Genomic DNA, 15209 nt, shown 5'->3' with positions numbered 1-15209 from the left:
GTGGCTGAGCTGTCCTCCGAGGCTCCGGAGCTTCCCCCTCCGCCACCCGCAGTCTCCGCCCGCGAAGGGGCTTCTAGTGCGTGGGAGTCTTTCCTCCTTCACGGCTCCCTCCCACTGGTGTAGGTCCCGTCCATATTCTTTGTCTCTGTTTATTCTTTTTTCTTTTGCCCTACCCAGGTATATGGGGAGTTTCTTGCCTTTTGGGAGGTCTGAGGTCTTCTGCCAGCGTTCGGTGGGTGTTCTATAAGAGAAGTTCCACGTGTAGATGTATTTCTGATGTCTCTGTGAGGAGGAAGGAGATCTCCACGTCTTACTCTTCCGCCATCTTTAAGCCGTCTATTGGCAGTAGGCCTTTTATATCTCCATTCAAGACATGAAAAAAGTGCCAGCAAGAAATCCTCTCCAAGCTAATACCAATATACCTGAGCACCATTTGCCTTTCCCCAATACAAAATCTTTACTGATTCCCAGGCCTAAAGTATCAAGTTCAAATTTCCAATGTTTAGGATTCTCCATAATAATGATGATATGGCTGGTCTGCAGTCAAATTAAACTGTTCTCCCTTCCATATAGGATTTCTACATGTATTCCCTTTGGCTGGAATACTTTGTATTCATATCTCTATCTGTGGAAATTCTCCTCTCCTATAAAAGTGAATCTAAATACTAAATGCCTAGTCTTCCTTGACCGTCTGGAATGATTTATCCTCTCTCTGATGTTCCAGTGCAATTTGTCTCACACTTTTATGTCGCTGTTACTTGCTACGTTGTACTCTGATCTTAGCCGTCTCCCTCCTATGACAGATTATAAACTCATTGATAGCCAGGATTTAGTCATTTTCTTCTGGATAATTTCACAACAGGAAGTGCACAGTAATAGGAAAACAAATATTTGTTGAATCGTTCACTCTAAAAATAGGATTCAATGTTAGATACCTAACCCATATTTTTCCATTTTCACCACAAGATGGAATATGAAACTTTGTTAAATGCTTTGTAAAAGTAAGGATTTTAAAAGATATTTCCCACAGGACCATCAAGATTAATAGACACAGGGTAGATAGCAAAGAATGTATGTTGAATTGTATACAAACATTTTTCTTATTTCTTGTTTTTGTTGAGGTAATCTTCTGCTTACCTGCAACAGAATCAATATCTTATATTTGGAGGCAGAACACCAAAGCCTCTGATTTGGAACTTTCTCAGTATTATCCATTTTTTATTTTCTTTTTATTTCTTGTGTTAAACAGAGTACCCAGTCCTGACACATATAAAGTGTTCCACAAACGCTTATTCAATAACTGGGTTAATGAATGACTTCATTATCCTTCTAGGACACAGAAGTTCCATGAAGACAACTAGGAGAAAAAATATTTGTTTATTAATTGACTTATTTATTGTGTTACACAGTGGTTTTAGGGCCAGTAGTAGCAACCTGACAGATGACATATTATATATTATGAATTCTAAGTACCCTGGGTACAGGTATTTATTGCTACTGTCAACAAACCTGAGAATTAGCAGAACATGTCCATGTTTTGAAAACCATTAAAGAGAAGGATATATATTTATGTGGCCATATAAAATCCTTTTCAGTCATACTAATCCTTAGGGCCACATGTTCATATATTTCAGGCTTTCAGGAGACAGAGAACTATTGGAATACATTAAGCCAGAGGCAGTTAGTGTTAACACCTTAGCATTAGTTGAGGGACTGAAGTTTTTCAGCTTGCAAACAGATGATTTTCCTGATGTGAGCTTGAGGGCTGAAAGTCTCACAGTAATATTTTCTGCTTCTTAGAGGGGAAATATGTATAAGCATGTGTGTGTAAATATATATAAAATTCACAATGTTTTATTTAATTAGATATATTTTTAAATTATATATACTATATATGTTATATATATAGTATATGTCTGTGTATATATATGTGTGTTCTTAAGTTCCACAACATTATCCTCGTAAGTAATTAACACTTTTAAGACTTGGGCGATTTCCCCAAGCAATAAATGGAAAAGCATTTGGTAACTGTTCTAGTCAAAATTCTTTCCTTGAGAAGATATCTATCCATTCAAACTAGCATGAATGAAAAAGAGGGTTTCTGGTATGGATACAGAGATCTCACAGAAACAAAAGAGTGCCATGCTCTATGGGAGGTGATGCCATGAGCGAATAAGACAGCTTCTCCCTCCCGCTGCCTCTGTTTGTGTGTCTGTCTCTTCCTCTCTTTCCATTTTTCCAACTCTGCTTTTATGACTCTCCCTCTTGCTGTGTCTGTCTCTTGCCACTTTGTCTCTGCTGCTCTCTGTCCAGCTATTTCTAGAAGAGGACTAGTGGAATGACAGGCATGCCCAAGTAATTCTACCCCAACACCATCAACCTAAAGAAACAATTTTTGACCTATTTCCCCAAACACCAGCTTTCGTGCATCGTGAATAACTTTTTTTTTTTTTGCGGTACGCGGGCCTCTCACTGTTGTGGCCTCTCCCGTTGCGGAGCACAGGCTCCGGATGCACAGGCTCAGTGGCCATGGCTCACGGGCCCAGCCGCTCCGCGGCATGTGGGATCTTCCCGGACCGGGGCGCTAACCCGCGTCCCCTGCCTCGGCAGGTGGACCCCCAACCACTGCACCACCAGGGAAGCCCCGTGAATAACTTTTAAGCCAAACTTTGGCAACTCAGTTCTTATGAGACATTCTTATTTGAATCTGCAAAAACTAACGGTCTATAACCAGAACTATGATAGTTCTGACATTAGCTGTGATTGATGCAGAATAGGTAATGAAGAAAGATACATTTGAAAAATGCGTATGTAAAACTTCACAATCCCTTCTTTCATGTTTGATTTGATAAATTAAATCATTTAACCTCAAGGAATGGCGTATTTGCTGATTTATGAGGAACATTTGGCATTCTCTTGTGCTAATGTAAGATATTGATTCAGTTCCCCAAGCATTTCTTAAATCCACATTTTTCTTACATTTTCTTGAGTGGAAATGAAATCAATTGGTACCAAACCTCTAAAAAAAGGACGGTTAAGCTGCTACTCAATCTTTTCTCTTCCACAAATTCCTCTTTCTTTCCTCAGTTTTTAAAAATATTTTTTTAATTGAAATATAGTTGATTTACAATACTGTATTGTGTACAGAATAATGCTTTCTTTTTTTATAGATTATATCCTGTTATAGGTTATTACAAGATAATAACCTATTAAAACTTAATAGGCATTACCTAATAACCTATTAAAAATAATTTTTAATAGCCCAATGTATTTGACTCTGTTCTGAAAGAACATCAATTTCTTACGTTTTTGTCTTCAGTTTTATATATGGCACCATCTGTTTTCTTTTTGTAGGTCCATGGGGCACATAACTGGTCTATTGCTTTTTAAACACAAAAACAGATTGCACGTGGGAGTTTAAATAAGACAGTGACATTAAACTCTTCCACATGACTGTCTTTAAGAGCAGACGAAGAATGAAACACAACCCAGTAGTAGCAAAGTTTTTATGTGAATCTTTTTGCCCCAGGAGTTCCAAAATGTCAGAGCATTTCCTTGAGACACTCTTGAGATTTGGACTCTTGCATGGGGAATGGAATAGCGTGGCTCCTGGCTCCTCTTTTTGTGTCCATCTTTGCATTCTCCTTCTGCCTTTTTTCTTTTGTTTCCAATTTTCTCCCTTCTCTTTTCTGGCTCATATTTATCATCATCTTACTCACTGGTAGCCACAATTCCCTTTAAAGCACCAATTATAATAAGAAAAGCAATAGCTTACATTTATTATTCACCATGTGCCAGGCACTGTCCTATGCACTTTGCATTTATTAGTTTATCTAATGATTTCAATAATTTTAGGACTTACGTACAAAAACAATCCATATTTTTTCAGAAAAGAGAACTGAGACATAGAGAGCTTAGGTAACTTGCCCATGAAATAAAATACTACAGCAATAGCAAAATCAGTCATTTTATTTTTCCTGAATGGTTGTATTCTGCGGTTTTGAGACTTGGGAGGAAATTTTTGTCTCAATGGGTCTTATTTTATTCAGTTTGAACCTCTATTAAATGTTAGGCCCACAGATTTAGACTAGGAGGTGGGATGCTTTCAAAAGAAGGGCAAAGATAAATGAAACTCAAACCTTGAACTCAAATCATCAACAGCCTCCTGGGAAAGATAGCCATAGAAGCAAATCTTCCCAACAAAAAAATGAGAAAGTGATGTCTCCTCTTATGATGATAAAAAATCCTCAACAGCAAGTTGGAGGTACGGAGTAAAGACTACCTTGTATATGAGGCAACATTTGAGTTGGGTTTTGAATGGTGATAAAGATTACTTTTAAATTGGGCATGAATAATAATGATGAAAGTCAGCATTTATTGAGCTATCATTATGTTCAACATCAAGTGAGAGCTTTCCATGAATTATTTAACCCTTATAACAACCTTGTCAGGTAGTTTCCATTAGTACCCCACTTACCAGATGTGGCAACTGAGGCTTGGAGAGGTTAGATTACTAGCCCAAGTTACTGTAGTAGTGTGGTGTGTAAGGATCAACCTCCAGGCAATCTTAACTCTAGAGTCCATGCTTTGAAAATAAACTATGTAATGGTATTTATCAACTATCAGTAACGTTTCACTATTTTTCCTCTAGGAGAAGAGATTTGTGCTAATCTACTTTTCAGTATTTTTTTCCTTTATACCAGTTGGACTTGGATTTGTCTTATACTCTTTTTATTTTTAAAGTGGTTTTATAGGTGGTTTCATTTTGTTATTTGGCAGGCTTGTTATTTTATTTTACAGGGATGTCAAAAGTGACATCACTCATTAGGGCCAGCTCTGGGATTATAATATAGGTCACAACCCAGAGTGTTGCCACCAGACCAGAAGATCAGGTGGGTTTCATCTACTTCCTAGGAAAAGGATGCCCGAAGATGTGTGTGGAATGGTATTTTGAGGCTCTGTGCGGGCTCAGCAAGGAATAATGTAGGGATTTTTCAGAGCTGTGTACTGAGGGCTCTACTGGGGTGTGGAGTCGACAGGGGAATATTGTGAGGCAAAGAAGACATGTGTGTTCCTGGCAGAATAGAGACTTTGATCTAGAGTAGTCCCAAGAGGGGACTTTGACCTAGAGAAGTCCCAAGAGGACTTCCTCAGGGGTAATGGGAATTCCTCAGGGTCTCTGAGGAATGGACCAGTAGAAAACCAGAGGTTAAGGAGGAGAAATAATCTGAGGAGTGGCTTTAGAGGGTCCTAGGAAGGGACCTTCTAGAGAATCCTCAAAATCCAGATGAGAGAAAGAATATCTTTAAACATCTCCCAGACCAATAAATAAATCATAAATCCACTTAATGAGTCTTGATTGAGAGTGCGTACATTGACAAAAAGCCTTGAGATAACATCATGGGATTCAAGAGAATGATGAAACCAGTACCCAGGAAAGGGACTCAATACACTGGAAAGTTATTTTCCAAGCGCATTTTCTGGGTAGGACGACTTGGTAAATGTATGGTAAATGTTAACATTGCTGTGGAATCCTGGAATGTATCCTCAGGTCATAAATAACAATGCTTCTGAGGACTAGACTTTTATCTCCACCTTTTTCAAAGATGTGGAGAGGGTGATTCAGAGTGTCTGAATCACCATGTTGTGGGGACATGGGGCTAATGAGAATAAATTGGCACAGACTTATTCTGTGAAGTTATTGCTTTGTTTACAGTCTTAGACCTGATTGTGTGGGCTCTCATAAGACTTCATTCCTATCGTCATTTCCCGGTAGCTAGAAAGTGCCTGGGAATTTTCCCATTTCAACAAAGACTACCTGACACCTTTTGTTTAAGAAACAATGAAAACTTTAAGAATGATAGAGAATTCGGGGGTTATTTCTTCTTTCAGCATGTACCATTGACTCCCGTGCCACTAAATGATAACAAATAGTGCCGGAAATATGGTGGGAAATACGGGCAGAGAGAGAGGGAAAATACATCTGATGTTATCCAGGTAAACATTATCAAGTAGTTTCAAAGTAATTCTTCTAGCTGGGTTTCTAGAGAAAATTGTTTATCATACCTACCATCACTCCCCAATGTATTTTTAGGTGTTGATCAATAAAAAAATGTTTTTAGGTTAAGTACAGGGAGAGGGGATTAAAATGCAATGTGTTTTATTTGGATTCAGAATCACTGGTGACCCTAATCTAATTAATTATAACTTAGCCATTCTGTTTCTTTAGAACTGAATACAGTTTCAGGGAATTGTGAGGGGTATGAAGACAATAAAAATGCACAGAAGGAAAATTGAAAAAAGACAACCATATATTTCAGGCTTAATCATCACATTTTGTGCATATTGTATGAAATTGATGTATTAAGCAATGACTAATGAATGAAAATTTAGAGTCCATAAAAAGGAGTAGGGATAAATACTCAAGGGGAAGGGAAATAGATAGAAATTAGGTCAAAGGAAATGAATTCAGTACATGAATATGTCTGCAAGTACAACTAATGAATTGCAGATGTGTCTCCTGATGGGGAACAAGTTAGAAAGGTGGACCCTGATGTACTGGTTATAGTCAGTCCAACCTTCTGCCCTGAGAGGCAAATGACATGCCAGGCATGTCTGTAATTGTGATACAGTCTGTGGAAAAGTAGAATTTTCTCTCCCTCGTTTAGAAGTCTACTTTCCCTACATAGTAAATGGACATGGATTCACTCTCAGTACATATGCATTTGTTAGAATTTGGGTTTTAAAAAAAGCATATATATATATATATATATATATATATGTAGATAGATAGATAGATAGATAGATAGATAGAGAGAGAGAGAGAGAGAGAGAGAGAGTCGGCTTTAAAAGGAAGAAAATATTGAAAATATAGAGTGATTTTTCCTTTGTTCCTCTCCAGTGCCTTCCTAAATCCTGACCTTGCCTTCTACTTATCTACCACTTTGGAGGTTAGAGCTGGAGGGGTAGGAAAGAAAAAGAAAACAAAAGAATCAGGCCCAAGAATCTCTAATAGATAGATAGATAGATAGATAGATAGATAGATAGATAGATAGATAGATATTCATATATAGATGTATATATATTTAAATTATAGCTGAAATATATTCTACATGAGTAACAGTGCACTGAAAACAGAATCACAGTAGTTATAATTATACTGAATTTAATATGTTTATAGACTGATGTATATATAATTGATGGGCATAGTAACTACTCTGCAAGTGGTGACTTCAGCAGGCCCCTTTCCACTCCTTCTTCAGGTCTCAAATGGAATGTCACTTTCTCACGGAGGCTTTCCCTAAACCTAAAACAAGGTTAGGACCCCTTTTGTTACTCTTACTATCTTTCGTATGGTTTTCTTTTGTTGTGTACATTTATTTGTGTGTGTTTCTTCACTTTCTTTTCTACCCGCCCCCCCCCCAGGATCTATTAACTTCATTAGGGCCAGAACCATGTCTATTTTACTTTCCAAATTCCCAGAACATGATATTAGCTCAAAAATCATCTGTAGAAAAAAAACTGTAAGTAGTTCATACACGAGAATCAACGTTAATGTTACTTACACTACCAAATCAAGTTTTAAATGTATTTTTTTCTTTTTGGTAATTGATAAGTATCCAGAATGGCATTAGTGTTCACAGTGTCCCTGGATGTTGTATACAGGTAAACCTTCATCACCTAAATATAGACTGTCTGGATTTGAATCCCAGCTCTGACACCAGCTGGTTAACTAAGGGCAAGTTACTTGATCTCTCTGACTTCATTTGTAAAATAGATTTGTAATGTGGAGCAAATGAGTTAACTTTTGTAAGGTTATGGCATAAATGACAGGAATATATAGTAAATAAACCTAGGCTACAACGTGGGATATAGTGTTAGATAGACAGATAGATGATAGATAGATAGGGTGAATACATTTCCTCGAATAACCTTTTTCCTTGCTAGACGGACTTGCCAGTTTCAAAAGTTTCCTGAAGTCTGAATTTAGTGAGGAAAACCTTGAGTTCTGGATGGCTTGTGAGGATTATAAGAAGATCAAGTCCCCTGTCAAGATGGCTGAGAAGGCAAAGAAAATTTATGAAGAATTCATCCAAGCGGAGGCTCCTAAAGAGGTTGGTCCTGATGGGAAGGTGGGTGAGTGTGGTCAGTGGGGGTCAGCTCAACAACTTCCCAGGAAGGATTTCCAACTGCAGTACACTTTGCAGCTACAGGCTATTCCTATCTGAGAGTGGACCACCATTCGTAAGCGCCTACTGAGCGCAAAGGCAGAGCAATACAGTCGAGCAGGTATGAACTTGAACTCTGTTTAGACCACTTTCTAAGCAATCATGGGTCTCTTTTCAGTAGTATGTAATCGTAAGTCAGAATAATAATAGTTGTATGATCTTAGATAAATTATTGAGTCTGTCTGAACTTAGTTTCTTTCTTTAGGAAAATGAGGGTAATGAAGACTATTTTTGCAGGTTTGTTGTGAGGATGAAATTAAAGAGCAGACGTGAAAATATATATCTCAGCATTTGAACTAATGGATGCTTACTGAATGTTTCTACCACTTAATTTCTTCTCTCTTCCTCTTCCCCTTCTCCTCCCTTCCCTTTCTTTTTTTATGAAAACTCTCTCTTTTCCCTTCTATTCTCCCCCATCCTGTTGTTTCCCCCAGACCTTTTCCATTTACACTCTAGTCTGGGGAAACAGGGTTTCTACTTACAAAAATCAAATGATTACAAGATAATAGTGCTAGAGATGTCAGAAGACAATATACCGTTAACTGACTGCTAAAGACAATATGTGTGTTGATTTCAAAGAGATTTGGGGTAGTTTATCTGCCCTTTGCTGTTTATGAAACTGAATTGAAAAAGCTTTCTGTGGAATTCAGGATGGCCTCAGCAAGACCTGTTCATCATGTTTTGGTCAGGTCACTAATTTCACATTGCACCCCATAATCCAATCTGGACATCAAACATTTCATCAAGATTTGGGGTCAATCACAGGGGTGATCTGAGCAAAACCTCTAGGTAGGCAGTAATTAACTTAAGATTATTTGAGAGGGGAAAACCCCAATATTCTTTCTCTCACAGGTGCTCTAGACTCTTGAGGTCCCACCATTTGATATTTATTCCTTTGGTAATGCATTATTCATCACTGATCCTTTTTGAAAGATAAATATGTTTGAATGGATGGACAAATTATATACCTAATACCAACAGATGAGCTCCCTCCATGACACAGGAGGTGGAGGTAAGGAGCATAAGAGTATAGAGCACCATGGGTCAAGGTGGAGAAAGTGAGAGTCCTAAGACGGAACTGGGCTTAGTCTTGCTGTGGAATCTTATCCAGATCTCCTCTTCTACTCCTCAGGCTCCCACCCTATGCATATATGTTAGCTTCCCCTACTTCTGATGCCTTTTGTGCTGGGACATTATTCTTCCACATAGACTCTCTATTTGTGATGTTACCAAGGAGATTAGTATTAAATTTGACACCTATTTCCTGACTTCAACTGATCTCCCATTTCTAGCCTATCTTCCTACCAACATCATTCCTCTTTACAGAAGTCTAGGATTTGTTGCAATATCTGCACATCGTGGAGACCTATCTGGACTATTGCTCTGAGCTCCAGGAAAACATTGTTCTCGAGGTTCCTTACTAGAACATTGGTGGATATCATGAAAATATGAGACATTAAAAATGAGGTTTCAAAATAAACAAAACCCTGGCTGAGTTACTAGAACACACAAATTGTGGCCCTCATTATGAGGAACTGTGAGCTCAAATTAAAGTAACCTTGGCCTCCAGTCTCTGAGCTGGGCATCAGAGAGAATGTGAATCCTGCTCCTGACACATAATAAGCATTCAGTGAATATCTATGAGATGAATGGGTGCAGATGTCCCAACCCAGACCGTTCTCAATGTGTAACTTTGGGCAAATTTCTCACTAAAGCTCTCTAATTCTCAGTTCCCTTAACTATAATCATCTCACATATATGTATGTGTACCTAGAGGATGTTTAATAAATTGTAGCTGTTATTTTAAAAATTCTCCAAATCTTGTATTTTGACCCCCAAATTTACTATTTCATTTTGATGACCAGCAGATTGACCTATAAAACTAATTTACCCAGGCAAATAGTAATCTAAATTTTCTTTTTCTGAATATTCACCTCAGTTCTTTAAGTTAAGGAACTGAAGGAAAGATACAGTTGTAAAAAAATTGGAACTAAGATTTAAAAAAGAGAAGTGACCCTGTGTAATTCAATAAGTAGAAAACTCCTACATTGCAAATTGTCAACTGTCCATATTTTAAATTACTGAAAAATATTTTCTTGGCTCTCTAGTAAACAGATGAGTATACATCAATCAAAATGATTCATTAGAGGAGCCCATGCACATAAAAATAATAAGATAAATAGCTGTTTTTTCTGGTTTATACAATGCTTCAGAAAGTTTTAAATACATCACTTCTTTAAAAAATAGGATTAGGAGATAATTTTATAATTTTTAGAAATTCAACTATTTGAGTAAGGCTGCCCACCTAGCTCAGTATATATTTAAACGAAGGAAGAAACATTGCTTTCGTGTGGCGGGAAGAATAACAGACTGAGAATAGAGAAATATACATGATAGCCTCACCTCTGTCCCTCACTAGCTGTTTGTGGGCCTATAACAACCTCTCTGGGTCTCGGGGTCTTCACCCGTGAAGGCAGGAGTCAGACTACCTCACCTCTGAGGCTGTTTCCAGTGCTGCCTGTGTAGTCTTCTGCCATTTCTGCACAAAGCACACAGGCCCCTCTCACCTGTGGAAAACATGTCGTAGCCTCAACTCACTTCATCCTGGACCTTCAATCACAGTCACTCCTGTCTATTCTGGCCTGGTACTCCCCAGTCATGTCTTTGTCCCTGACTCTGACCTAAAGCTGCTTCATAATTCTCTGAGCCCAAATAGCTTTTCTCAGTATCAAGAACTTCTAGCAGCCCAGGAGAGACCTAAAACATTTTCTCATGTTCCAATTCAGAATTATTGGTTGATTTGTTTCTTTCTCTTTTACATGCAGACACCTTAAGAGTCATTGAAACATACAACACGATGTACAGTGATTGCTCTCAAATCATACTCAGACAGGCCCAGGCAGGCTGTACACTGTACAGCTCCAGGGGACCATTTACACGGACCCTAACATGAACGGTATCCCTGGGAGTGGCTCGATGTAGTAGCCCTGAATTCAGGACAAATATGCCATAATGCCTTCCAACACTGCGGTCTACTGGGTAAAAGCAACATTGCTGGGTTTTTGAGTCTTCTCTCTACCACTTATGATCTTGGGCAAGTCACTTAACATTTCTGCTCCTCAGGTGTAAAATGTAGGTGTCAGTATTGCCTCCTAGAGTTGTAAGATTCAATGAGTTCATAGCACAGTGCCTGTAAAAGTTAAGTTCTCCACACTCAGTATTAGCTGCTATTGTTATTATCGTTGCACTAGAACCATTGTTTCCTACTTAGTTTCAGGAAAAGACCAAGTTTCTTTATTCTTCGAGAACCATGTAAAAGGTCTTGGATCCCTGGTCAGAAGTTCTTTCTCTCTCTTCATTCTCCCCACTAGGTGTGAAACCAAATGCTGTGGTAGGAGGATTGTGGGATTAGGCATCAGGATACTTGGATTCAAATTCAGAGTCTCTGCATTCAAATACGTTTATTAGTTCTGGGATCTTGACGAAGTCTCTACCTATCTATCTATCTATCTATCTATCTATCTATCTATCTATCTATCTATCTTTCCCCTACAAAAGGAAAGACTCATTCTTAGGGTTATTGTGAGGATTATATGAGGTCTGCACGTGTTGGCAGTTTGTTTCTAACAGTGGGTGTCTAACACTGGTTGATCTTAATCTGAGTCATGCATTTGTTGAAGCATTTGTTGAAGTTGCCTTATCCCACTGCGTATAAAATAGAAATGATATTTCTCACTTTCTATGACTCTCTTCCCCTCATGTGTTATACTGGTGAGAAATTCCACTTCTCTCCCAACTCCTCCTCAAATCCCACAACCTGGCTGACTCAGTGACCCTGTTTCCTGTCTCACAGGTGAATATTGATCATTTTACGAAGGACATCACAGTGAAGAACCTGGTGGAACCTTCCCCAAGCAGCTTTGATGTGGCCCAGAAAAGAATCCATGCCCTGATGGAAAAGGATTCACTTCCTCGCTTTGTGCGCTCTGGGTTTTATCAGGAGTTCATCAAGTAACAATGTAGTTGGTCTGTGAGAATCATCCCGAGACACAATAACCCTGCACTTTCCAGCAACCCACATATTTTCCTATAGCAGCTTGCTCAAAGACTCTCAAACGGAAAACCCCAGGGCGTGTTGCTTCCTCCTTTGCCCACATTGTTTTGGATGTTTATCCATTGCCCAAATGCCTTCCTTTTCCAATTTCCTCTTCCTGCCCCGATTCTTAATTAAGCTCTACTCTTGTATGTTGTTATGAAACTCAATCAGAATGACAGAAAAAATCTATCAAAAGAAATATAAGACAAGAATATGATATCATTGAATGTAGGTCCATTTGGTTTAGGTAATGGATCTCCCCCTAAATTGGTATGAAAAAGAATGTGGATGTGGAAAGACCAATTTCAACTGAGACTAATTGATCTCATTAAAAAGAAAATTCTGATCCATGATGGGGTCACCCCTCTCATTATTTCTGAACTTGGTTAGTAAAAGTTGCTAAGAATTTTATGAGACTGAGCCACTATTGGATTTTTTTAAGCAAATACATTGGTAAAAAATATTGATCTTCTTCTGAGAGCATCTTTGTGTTAGCTAGAGATTATAAACAAGAGATATAGATACATAAATATGCTGTTTATATAAAATTGATCTGAATACCATCCATATAGCTTCTTTCTCTATACTTCCCTCATACCTTCCCAGGCATAACGTTATCAAATTCTGTATTAAATCAGTGACCTGAGATTGACAAGGGACTACTTTATACATGTATCTGTGCCTCTAGTATGTAGGCACAAAGTTTCAATTTTCAAATTATTTAAAATTTGTGTGAGTATAAAATTACAAAAGTTCTGACTCCAATCACATAAAACAGTTGCTACTCATTGCAGTGGTCTCCTACCTCAATATCAAGAGGGCCGTACACTAAGAAGGGAAAATCTTGTCAAGCCTAGTTGTCCTATGATGCCATCAGTTTGTTTAGTAAATGACGATTATCTTTAAAACACCAAATTATCTTTGGAAAACTTAATTTGACTAAATGCAGAGACGTTCTAAGTGAGATAAAATTTTAAAGTACCCTGCACTTTGCAAAATAATCTGATCTTTTAGCAACCCCTCACTTCCCTCCCTATTTTGCTCGCTGCATTAATGAATTGTATTTATAGTCAAAATGCACATTTATACCCCTAATATGCCTTACACACAGCCAATTGATAAGCCATGGTATTTTTAGTAGGTTTAAACTTTTAATTCTGTATTTCATTACTATAAGTCTTGCTAGAATTTTTTTCTTATCTTTAGTAGATTTGATTAAGCAATGATTTACATAATCTAGTAATAAAGAGAGTCAAACTATGTATGAATATAACCAAGGTGAGGACACTGAGTTAACTAAACAAGTAATGTTTAAAGGATTAATAAAAATCTGCAATGTTTAAGTAGAAGACTACATTGTTTAGTCTTGTAGTTACTCCTTTTGTTTCTTTTTTTCTTTCACACACTCCTAGTTTCACATGCTTGTAGCCCATTTATTCAGTTAATCCCTAAGAACATTGAAAGTGAAGCAACTATATGACTGTATTCTTTGAGTAAACACTGACTGTATTTGTTGGGTTTTCCTTTTTTTTTTTTGTATTTCAAAGGCTAATGTGCCCTTCCTGAATACTTGTCATTTCAAACTCTGAAAATGGGTCGGAGTGACTGGGTCTACTGCCAACTCTTGCTAGTCTGGTATGAGTTCATTCATATTTGTCAGTATTGCTCACTTCAAAGAAACTCCGTCATCAAGCAGTCGACAGCTAGGCCAGACCAACACTGTGAGCCTGAAAAAGAAGTTCTCACCATGTCTATTCGTGTAGGAGTGACAAGCAACTCACAACAAGAATTCCCAGCACAACCGTCCTCAGCATCTGTCTATGCTTCCCCAAATCAGTATAAAATCACCAATCCTTTACTTGCTAATGCAGCTAGAAAGTTTAAGAATTGAAGAATCTAGGTGAGTTATTTTTTTCTTGAATGCCAAAACATTTTTAAGAAAAATTTTGATGTCACTAATATTTCAAATATTTTATTCATATTATTTGAAACAACAAAATGTTTGAAAATACCCAGAGAATTAACTAGAGATTACAGCGTTCACCAAGATGGTTGATGTGACAAAGACTCGGACTGACTGTATTCACAAATTGACTGCACATCCTAGTAAGTGGGTAGACTTGTCAGTGGAGGATAAGAAGGACCTTCACATTTTCATAAGTTGAACCCAGGAGGCAGAGGTCAGGAAAAGCACCAGGAGGGCAGTGCTGTAAAGGCTACAAGAAGCATGAATGCCTTGCAGTCAACCGGTGACATGTAATATATAGGTAAATATGATTTTAAATTTAAAGCAGTACACACACACACACACACACACACACACTTCTAAATAACAAAATTAAAAGGAATACAAATATCACAGCCCAAAATGAAAAAGCAAATGTATAAAAATTGCCCTAGAAAATTCTTTGAAATCTTTGGTGTTTTTAAACTTAGAAAAAAACCTGAGCTACTAGAAGTTGCCATAGTAACACAAACAAAATAAACATTCTTTTAAATTTTGGGAAATTAGGAAAACTGGGATGATCTTTCCAGGAAAAAAAATGTGTAACATCTGTTTATCACTCCCTTTGCCTTCTTCCCTTCCTCCCCACTCTCCCTTGAGTAAATTGCCTGGGAAAGTATGAAACTCAATGCAGGAGTGAGCCCTGTGGTGCTGACATTTTCCTCCCTTGTGAAAATGTCACAGTCATAAGTGGATCTGGGATGTAGAGACGCGCTCAATGGGAATAGGAGTATATGCTTCTCATCCTTGAGAGAAACCTAAGATTAGGTAGGCAGGTCAGGTACCCACCATAACCTGTTTTTCTGCCTGGGTTTGATATAGTTTGTGGTTGGTGTCTGATTAGTATCTAAACTTGACCAAAGGAAAGAGACAGACTATC

The 15209-nt window shown here is 37.9% G+C and overlaps 1 protein-coding gene across 1 annotated transcript in view; it reads left to right on the top strand.

Annotated features, from left to right (window-relative positions):
• The window catches only part of RGS5 (regulator of G protein signaling 5), a 56780-nt gene extending 41923 nt beyond the window's left edge, over positions 1-14857 (top strand). Inside the window, exons 4-5 of the mRNA XM_059042421.2 lie at positions 7948-8114; positions 12082-14857. Of these exons, the coding sequence (XP_058898404.1) occupies positions 7948-8114; positions 12082-12243 (329 nt within the window). The 3' untranslated portion in view covers positions 12244-14857. The remainder of the gene's footprint in view (positions 1-7947; positions 8115-12081) is intronic.
• Positions 14858-15209: the final 352 nt, after the last annotated feature.

The sequence above is a fragment of the Kogia breviceps genome, chromosome 1 (genome assembly GCF_026419965.1).
Source record: "Kogia breviceps isolate mKogBre1 chromosome 1, mKogBre1 haplotype 1, whole genome shotgun sequence".
Classification (NCBI taxonomy): domain Eukaryota; kingdom Metazoa; phylum Chordata; class Mammalia; order Artiodactyla; family Physeteridae; genus Kogia; species Kogia breviceps.
The sequence above is the reverse complement of the archived record's forward strand: the minus strand, read 5'-3'. Positions and strand labels throughout refer to the sequence as shown.